This window comes from Ruditapes philippinarum, unplaced genomic scaffold (genome assembly GCF_026571515.1).
Source record: "Ruditapes philippinarum isolate M1 unplaced genomic scaffold, ASM2657151v2 ctg6586_1_1_1_1, whole genome shotgun sequence".
Taxonomy (NCBI): domain Eukaryota; kingdom Metazoa; phylum Mollusca; class Bivalvia; order Venerida; family Veneridae; genus Ruditapes; species Ruditapes philippinarum.
The window spans coordinates 1-9,988 of NW_026852991.1; the positions used below are offsets into that span (position 1 = coordinate 1).

The following is a 9,988-nucleotide window of genomic DNA, read 5'->3' on the forward strand; positions in this document are numbered from 1 at the left end:
ATGTAAGGCGTACGAGTATATCTCTCGGGTAACGATAATCCAGCATCCTATACAGTTTATGCGGGCTGTTTTGAATGCATATAATTGACAAAGCATATTTTATTTAACAAATAAAACATGGGCTTGAGGGCAATATGCAAGTTTACGGACTGGTTGGTCAGACTGAGGAAGGTATATGGCCCGAAGCGCAGCTGAGGGCCATATTCCTTCCAAAGTCTGACCAACCACAGCTGAGGGCCATATTCCTTCCAAAGTCTGACCAACCAGTCCGTAAACTTGCATTTTGCCCGAAAGGCCATGTTTTATTTGTTATATTATACCGAATCTAAATCCTTTCATCCATTTGTTTTGTGCTGTCATTTTACTATTATTTGCTTTAAAATGATAATTTTACTTGTTCAGTGTGTGAAATATCTTAAACCCTAGTCGGATTTTGTTTTATTATTTTCAAGCGATGTAGCAAAAAATCATGCTCTTCTTTTAATATTCCATTTTTATTAATCAAATTAAATATTTAATGTTACTAGGCAAAAAACCCTGACTTAAAGAATATTACAAACTGTGTAAATAAAATTTATAATTAAATTAAAGACAAATCATGACTTTTGATCAACATGTAATAAATTTATGTCTGTGATAAAAAAGCTAATCGCCTGGCCATTTTGACAGTATCGTCTGTTTGTGTCGTCGTGAAAATCGCACGTCGTGAAAGTTAGGTTAAAACGGTCTTCATAAGAATTATGGACCGCCCCCGGTCCAAATGCGGTTTATGGACCGGATGACGTCATATTAAATATAGAAGAGCATATGCAAATGAGGTATAATATAAGTAGATGTTCACTCATAAATGTGATTATATAACTCACGGGATGGTGTTAACAGAGACTTTGTTAACTAAATCAATAAAGGAAGTTAAATTTGAATAAATAAATTCTTTGGTGGTAAACAAATTAGTAATATATTTTTTATCAAATGTTTTATGAAAAATAAAGCATATACAGTTATTACCGATCGTAATTTTTTTTATTTAACAAACAGAAGATAAAGCAAAGTACTTGTAAACTCCTGTAAAAAGCTTACACTTATATCTATATGTCATGAAAAGATCGAAACACCTTAACTGTAAACGTAAATAGTCAACTTACTTTACTTGATCAACGTGGTAACTCGCCTGTTAATTGTCCATCAGGCAATATTTTACTTTTTTACTAGACCACTCCAATGTGCTACATAAAGGTATTTTTGTATGCGAAGTAATTCTGTATTTTTGGCAGTTTTTTTAGGCGTATAATAATCTTTGATATCTGACTGCATATACATGTCAATACACGAACTATAACATCTCATAAGGATTCTTTTGGAAGTCAATCAAGATTATCTCTATGCAAGGGGAGCAACTTTGTTGTTTGTATTTGAAAGTATATGAAGAGTTATTCTTTTTTCAAAAGAGATTATAAGGAATACTTTAATTAGGTGCAGAAATTATATTTTGACTTTCCGTTTTCTATTTTTACATGTATTTTGTGTGCGCATACATTATGTACAAACCATTCTGATCAATAAAAAGGTAAAAATTGTGAAACACTTTTTCCACTAGGTACAAATTTATGGGTTCGGTTCATATAAAGGGAGCTAATCGTTAACGCTTTGAATCGCTAGCTCAATGACTATCCCAAAAAAAATCCAAACCACTGGAATCAATGATTTTGAAGTAAAAATATGAAATGATGTCCAGGACATTTTGTTTGCAGCTGTAAGTTGGCGGCAATGTTGGTAGTTATTACTCCCGATTACGGCAGTAAGCCATACTGAATTCAACAGTGCACAGTTGAGCCACCGCATTGCTCCTGGGTTAGCTGCTACTGTCGTAAGGAACTGTAACAGTGCGAATGAGCATAGAAAAGATGAGGATTTTTGTGGATAGAATATAAACAATAAATCAAAATTTTTACAGATGCTCTTTTATTGGTTCTTGTTATTGTCGAATTGTTACATTCCTATTGACATTATATCTATGCTTTTCTGAAATGTGAACAGTTTTTGTCAACCAATTGAAGTTCCTTTTTAATCAATGTACATGTAGTTCAAACTCCACCCGGGGCCCTGATCAATAAAATCATCCGATGAGAAGTAGATCGTTACTATATTTGAACTGGACTCGAACGGCTCGCTGATAAGATCTGCGGTGGCAGCAGAATAAGACAACCAAGGAATGGAGCCAATGCATTCTAAATACGGATCTGCATTTCTCGAAATGGCTACTATAGGATTGTCATCAGATGGAAAGAACCGTGTAACATTCATGCGCACACCTAAAAGTTAAGACACAAAGTTATTTTATAATATAATTATGTTCAAAGAAAAATTTTCTTTTATTAAAATGCAATTAAAAACGGTGTTAAAAAGGGTATCAAATGGTGTCGTATTTTAAAATGTAAATATAAATGTGACTGAATATTTAATAATAATTTAATAAACATTAGAATTCAGAACTGTACAATATAATTAGGAAATACTTAAGCTCATCTATTTGAAAGAAATGATGGTCATGAATCGCTCACCTGAGATAAGAGGTTACACTTTTTATAGTTCAATGCTATAGTCAGTAATAAGACCACATTTAGTTTGTCATTTTTCCCTAAACTGGCTTTTTTATATTGGAGATGTCTGATACGAAATAATTTATTGAAGCTACCGAGAACCACAATGTAATGCTACGAGGGGCGTTCAGTTTATTCGTAACTGTGCTTATAACTTTTTTGTTAGGCAAAGATCTAGGCATTGTTGCTAAGGAGACGAAATATCTAAGACATTTTGACTATTAAATCTATGTAAGAGACTCCATTAGCGGGGCAGTTTTTGACGGGGCATGGTTTAATTATACATGCAGTTTGTAATGGTTCACCTGGCAATATTTAAGTTTTAGTTTCGGAGAAGAAGACCTAAAAACATGTTTACTATACAAGTCTATGTAAAATAAGTAACTCCAGTGCAGGGCCATTTTTGAGCCCAGGGGTATGACTGTAGATGTTCACCAGACCCCGCAAAATATCTAAGTTCTTAGCATTAAAAAGACTTAAGTCTATATCAACCAAGACCCCGAGGCTAATGTTGATCCCTTAGGCATGTTTAATATAATTTTTGTAAAGTACCACAAGGTTATGTTACATGCAAAATACCTTAGCTTGATACATTTTTTTTATACAAGTCTAAAGTATGTAAATTATGAGAAAACGAGGGTGGACCATCTCCGACTCGACGGACGTGACTTAAACAATTTTGTAGATTTACATTTGACAATGTTATATGCCAACTATCTTACCTCTGACCAATGTTTTACAAAAAAAGACTTAACTTTTAAAAATATTTTACAATTTTGGGGCCCAAGGAACGAAAATTTTAAAAATGGGGAACCCAAGGGGAAAAAATGATTTATACAACTTTTGAAAGTACCACGAGGTAAGGGAGTAAACTTCAGGGTCATAACTTATATAACTTACGTAGATACAATAGAAAATGCTACATATCAAAGCTCAATGCATTGTTTTTACAAAAGAAGACATAAATTATTAATTTTCCAATTTATAAGTCAATATTAAGTAACCCTGGGGCCAGGCCAGTTTTGTCCCCAGATGATTTGTATATCTTTTGTAGTGGGCAAATATATAAGCTCTGTGCATAATAGTGTCAGAAAAGAAGACTTAAATGTACAATTCTAGACAAGTCTATATAAACTAGGTTCCTCCGGGGGCGGGAGCATTTTTACCCCAGAGGCATGACTTATTTAATATTTGTAGAGGACCACAATGCGATGATATAACAAAATATCTAAGCCCAAGGCACTGTAGTTTCTAAGAATTGGGATTAGTTTTAAATTTCTTTTCTTTTTTTTTCAAGTGATTTTTAGCTCATGTAAGCTACTAATGCATCAGACTATAATCATTTTTACAACGTTTTTTACAGTGAAGTATGGTCAAAATCCACCGAGTAATAGGGAAAATGTTTAAATAAATTGTGTATATCGACAGACAAAGGACACAGTACGATCACAACAGCTCACCTCTGAGCACTTATGTGCTCATGCAAGCTAAAAGAGAATGTAATACCTTCAAATATTGCTAACACATCAAAAGACTCAGTCGCAAAGTAAGTAACGGTAATTCTAATTCTTTTGTCAGCAGGGGCATATATTCTCCAGTAGAGTATCATATCACGACAATAAAACGTAGGAAACCCAGGAGATGTTAAAATCTGAGCTGTGGCGGTTGCAGTAAGGTTGTTAGTTTCTCTAGCTGGAATAAAATGTTTTTAATTTGTGAAAATGTGATGTGCAAACCGTTAAATCCTGTCATAAGCTCTCTTAGATGTAAACATTTTTGCGCTTACCTCATAATAATGTTCTATTAATATTACTAGTTTTTTTATGTCAAGAACCTTATAATGTTCTATTTATAGTCTTTATGACAAGAACAGATAGTTACAAAAAGATGAAAGCGAGCAAATTTATTTCTATTTCCTATGCTGTATGCGGATATAAACCACTTGATTGATGCATCTTAGTTTTAAGCACCTCAGAATATGAAAGTCAAAGCTAAAATAACTCATCAAAATCCGAAAGAATGCCAAACGGAAAATGTACAGAAAAAGGGGATATGTTGGGTCGGTAAAGTAAGCTGGAGGGGCCAATTCATTAGAGTTTGCCCAACTCACAATAAAATCAAATTTAAAAAAAAACGTTCAGTATTACAAGTTGAATTGGAACTGAGGTACAGCATTTAGTATTCAATTTTAATGGTCAAAAGAGCAAACCCTGAAGGATTGTTTGGTTGGATTTTACATCGCATTACCACAGTTGAGTTCATATGGCAATATTCCAGCTTTACTGGCTGTGGAAGACCTCATGTGTCCCTCCGTGTATTATTTCCAGCACGAGCTAGCACCTAAGTAGAACCACCGACGTTTCGTAAGCTAGCTGAATAGCGTCCTCACATGAAATAATCAAAGGTATCTGGTGGTATTCGAATCTTCAGACGTGAGGTGTAGTGGCATGAAGTCAACAACCTTAACCACTCGTTCACGGACGCTTTCGACTTTGAAAGTAACCAGGTCACCTGCCAGATTTTATAGATAAAGATATGCTTACCACCTTGGAAAACACACGGATCTGACTGGATACATGGCGTTAAACCTGAGGATTAAAACAACTCTTAAAGCAATCCCATTTTTAGAATTTAACATGCACATGTATTTCCTTTTTCATAGCTTATATCAAAGTATGTCTTTCCATGAAAAAAGAGAGAGAAAAGTTTGGATAATGCTTTATTTATGACATTTTGATTAAATGTAATTAGTCTTTCAAACAGGTTTTACCTCGACTGTGTATCAAATTTGACAATTAATAATTCAGCTTAAGCCATTTCATTTTTTGCAGTACATACAATGGTAGGATAATATTACTACGCAATCGCACATCTGCCAAATGCTCCAGATCGGACTCGGTTTTGGCTTGTGTGTGCGCGTGCGTGTTTGCGTGTGCGTGCGTTTGTGTGTGTGTGAACATCCCGAAGGTAAAATATGTTTATATTCTAAAGAATTGTCAGAATGTTAAAAAAAATGTAGCTCACCAAAGATTGGTTTATTTCTTCATATAATATAAACAAACGTTAAATACTCCTTAGTTTAGTCCAGAAAACGGTTTTCGTAAATGCACCCTCTCGAACTCCCAAACAAAATTTATCCCGTTTTCAAGCTTAAACTAGACAGTAAAACTTTAAACGTTTTATAATACATGTTTTATATCAAGTATTTAATCCATTCTTTTATGCGATGACGTAGCATCCTACCATTGTACAAACGATGTTAAGACAAAGACATTTGATACTCACGGGTTTCACAATATAATCCTGTATAACCGGATCCCGTACAGTTACAAGTCATGTTTTTGTCCACCATCTTACATTGATTCCTTAGCATGCATTCACCTGTAAATATATCTCTTTCGATACGGTTAGTTGAATTAAATAGGTTTAGTTGAGTTAAATAGGTTTAGTTGTGGTAGAAGTTGAGAAAATGATTAACTGTCACAATGTAGGTAATGTTTGTAATTCTTACTATGTTTCCCGTTGTAATCCACGTTTCAACTACTAAACATGCTAAAGTAATACGCTATAGTGACATAGTTTGTTAATTTACGTTGATACTTGTGTTGCTTCAACCCAAACATAGATACGTGTGAATCAATAAACATAACTTACAAAAGTAGCATTTATTTTGAGCTTTTGCGGAGGCCTTGCCGAATCCTGGTAACATACACACGCTTGAATTTGTACACTATTTTTACGGAAAAAAATAAATATGCTAATTTAATGCAAATAAAAATATATAAGAAGATATGCTTAATTTAAACTGAAATATACATTGGGTTACAAATCACTTTAAGCTTCTAAATACATAAAGTATATTACATAGTGATATAATATAATGGCTATTTACAAGTTAAAAAGATCCAAAACACATATGAAACTTCTAAAATGAATCATTATACACATCTAATTTTGATCATCTTCATTTCCTGATCATAATATACACGAGCGTCATTGCAATCCAAACCTCCAATTATAAAATGTGGTTTGAAACTGGAAATGTCTCTTCAAAGTGCCCTTTAAAGGGAGCAAAGGGTAATAACACAAAAACATCTGTTGTCTTTAGATGGTTTTATAGAACCTCATTTCTCTATTATTTTATAAATTACATTTCTGTCAGGCTAATGAAACCAGATTGTTAAAATTGTAGCTGGACTAGAGAACGGATGGAGATTCCTTTTAATGTCAATTTTTATCGAAATGGGGAAAATAAGGTAAGTAACCTTTAAATATCATATGAGGTGTTTTACGGAGCTCATGTTAGAGAGCTTGCATTTACCAATGCCAATAATGACTAGAATATCTCTTAGACATAGCTCACAACATTCAATGTTGGATTTACATTTAAGATTAAAATCCTAATATAACTATTTCATTATCCCAATATTAAAATGAATAAGAAATCTTGATATTATAATCAAATATACTTTATATTTTAATACATACGTCGGCATCGGTATCGCAATTTCCAAGGTAGGTAGGCATTCCACTAATCTCTCCATAAAAACAACAAAAGACCTGCAAGAATATGACATTTAATATAAAAAAATGTATTGTTTTAATAATAAAAATGGTCAGAACCCGCAAAGAATATTTCGATGATATAAACATGTAGGACAAACCAAATCTTATGTTTACAATCGCTTTACGCTCAACGTTTCTGTTTTCTAAATGCAATCACATTGGCGGAAGAACACTGAGGTGTCATTTTTGTATAAAACTTTCAGGATTTCATATCCGGCATATACAGTCAAAGTTATTCAAGATCAAGGTAATTCTCGAATGTTTTCATGTTTTGGAGTTGCCACAAATAAGTGTTGTTTTGTCACAATGTGAATTTTACAGGGGCTAATGAATAACAAAAAACAACTAAAGCAAATTTCCTTACTTAACCTTTATGGTCATAGCCATTTTAAGGTCACAGCAATATTTAAATGTTTCAAAATGAAGCCTTTGCCAAAAGTGTTGTTTTGTCGAAGTGTGAATAATCAAATCTACAACTAAACGGACTTAAAGAAAATTCAATACAACTGACAGTGACGGTCAATGTCGTTTCAAGAATATCATATATACTACTATATTACTATTTTTGTCAAAAAAAAATGTAGTTTTGCTGCTTTTATGAAAATATGTTAAAATGACTTACCAGCGCTAAAACTGTGAAGAATTTCATGATTTAAGATATATGCTGTAAATACAGGTTCTTGGAAGGCTTGAAAAATTTGAACGATTACTCTTTCAAACCTAAAATAAATGTGTAAGAAATATGTCGGTAAGCGTGATGGACAACTAGATAAATAAAGGATATTGAAGCAGTGGAATTCCAAAACTGAATTTAACAAAATCATATTTTGCGAGCATTTCATTCAGCTAGTTAAATGAATTTAGTAATGAAGCTACAGGAATGTAATTTTTTTTTATCTCATACCAAAATAAGAATATTTTTAGTTTAAAAAATATTTTTTTCATTAACGCATTTTATAATGCTAACATTTAGCGCACGTTCACGGTATGTTGGTATGACGCAAGTGATAATACATCAAAATTTGTGATGCCATTTTAAAGGAGTCGCAAAAGGTATGTGCTATAAATCTGATATGATTCTTTAAAAAAAATCAATATTTAACATAAGGCGTAGAATGTTTTATCAAGCGATGTTCCCCCTGTATTTTACAACCAAGCGCAGACTGTTTCCCCCAGCCCCTAACCAAATGCTAAAGAAGCAATCAATTCCCCTGAAATGTAATTAAACTTAATTTCTAAATTCATATCTCAAAGCATTATACGTTAATTTTTACGAGTCAGCATCATCCTTTCCAACCCACTGAGAATATGAATAAGTCTTGGACTTGTTATTATATCTTCTTCAGAATTCAATTAAGTTATAAAGCCATAAGTATTGTTTACTTCTAAATTTATATCTTAAGTCATACATGACTTAACATTTTCGTAAAACAATGTCTTCTGGTTGTAATGTATATCTATATTTTTAAATTTTGGAAATAAATCTTGTTTAAACTAAATTGTAACTATGCAAACTTGTCATACGAACAGTGACTGAACAACAGCCGACTTATGTCAATTTGTTGATAAATTAAGCTGGCTAAAATCTACTAACATTCCCTCTGGTAATTGAACCTTACATGTAAAATTGTAATCAAATTGAAAATTTAATTAAATGCATGGCTACTGTGTAACAGTATGTTGCATTTTCGGAGTTGTTATTTCAATTTATTTTCTTTTTCTGTAATCGATTTTTATCTGCAATATTTTCCTCTTCATTATGCAAGAAGTTATTTTGAAAATTCGAATGATCATTTAAATCTTTAATAAAATAAAAATTCTCATGTTTTTTTTCGCCTATTAATACAAAATTTATTTTCATTGAGTGGTATGAAAATGAATATTTCATGATTGGCGGTAGCCACTAGTGAATATGATACTTTTAATACCACAAGATAAAAATAAATCCTTTATTTAGAGAAACAATCTTGAATTTTTTGTTTATCATAAAGACATATATATTTTTCTCTTTTTGACATTACAATTTAAATAAGTCTTCTCCTGGAATTTTATTCATTGGCAATAGAATGAAATTAAACAATAACTAAACAAATATCAACAACGCTTTCCATTGTAATATAAAACTAACAATACAGAAGTAATTTTTAACAACAAATAATAATCACTGAACAGTTTCTGAATATATTTTACCAAAGTGTAAAAGAAAAGACAAAATAAGATAATTTGACTTACCTCAACAGTCCTTTTGTGCACAATAAAGTTAAAGAAAACTGAATCTGAAAAGTTGAATTTATACTTTATTTACTCCTTTGTTTTCAACAAATGTTCGGTTTAATCAAAAGATAAGATTAAAATATTCACAACAGATGGCAATCAAAGTAAACAAGTTAACAATTTCATATTCATATCGATTTATAAGTGGGAAGGTGTATAAACGTTTTTGGACCAATAATTTGATATTATTGTGAATAAATCTTAGTATGGAACAGCCAACAGTTATCATTAATATAACAATGACCCTGGGGACTTTTGTTTTAAGTATATAATTTCAGTTATAACTTGTTTAGGCCCTTTACGAGAAATTTTCATCAGTTCACAATGGACTAACATTCTATAAACCCTATACTAAAGTTATATTATACATGTACATAATGTGACTAAGAAAGTAGATGATGCCTTTGTGGAATTGTATTAAAATAATTTCTGTTGTGGTTAACAAAATATGAATGAAGTTGCATACACAAAATGTTTATATCCATTGGTTAGGCACAAGGGAGTGAGATGGATTTTAAGTCCCACTTTCCTTAAACAAGATCAACCGC

The 9,988-nt window shown here is 32.1% G+C and overlaps 1 protein-coding gene across 2 annotated transcripts; it reads right to left on the reverse strand.

Annotated features, from left to right (window-relative positions):
* Positions 1 to 1,951: 1,951 nt before the first annotated feature.
* Positions 1,952 to 9,550, reverse strand: LOC132730459 (uncharacterized). 2 transcript variants are annotated; one of them, XM_060716386.1, is made up of 8 exons: positions 9,399 to 9,550; positions 7,789 to 7,886; positions 7,089 to 7,160; positions 6,255 to 6,330; positions 5,886 to 5,981; positions 5,144 to 5,188; positions 4,107 to 4,292; positions 1,952 to 2,312 (listed from the first exon to the last, which is right to left on the reverse strand). In XM_060716386.1, the coding sequence occupies exons 2-8, from the start codon at positions 7,813 to 7,815 to the stop codon at positions 2,065 to 2,067; spliced, it is 750 nt and encodes a 249-aa protein (XP_060572369.1). In that variant the 5' UTR covers positions 7,816 to 7,886; positions 9,399 to 9,550; the 3' UTR covers positions 1,952 to 2,064. The 2 variants fall into 2 exon arrangements, with proteins under 2 accessions (XP_060572369.1, XP_060572377.1); XM_060716394.1 differs by lacking the exon at positions 5,144 to 5,188.
* Positions 9,551 to 9,988: the final 438 nt, after the last annotated feature.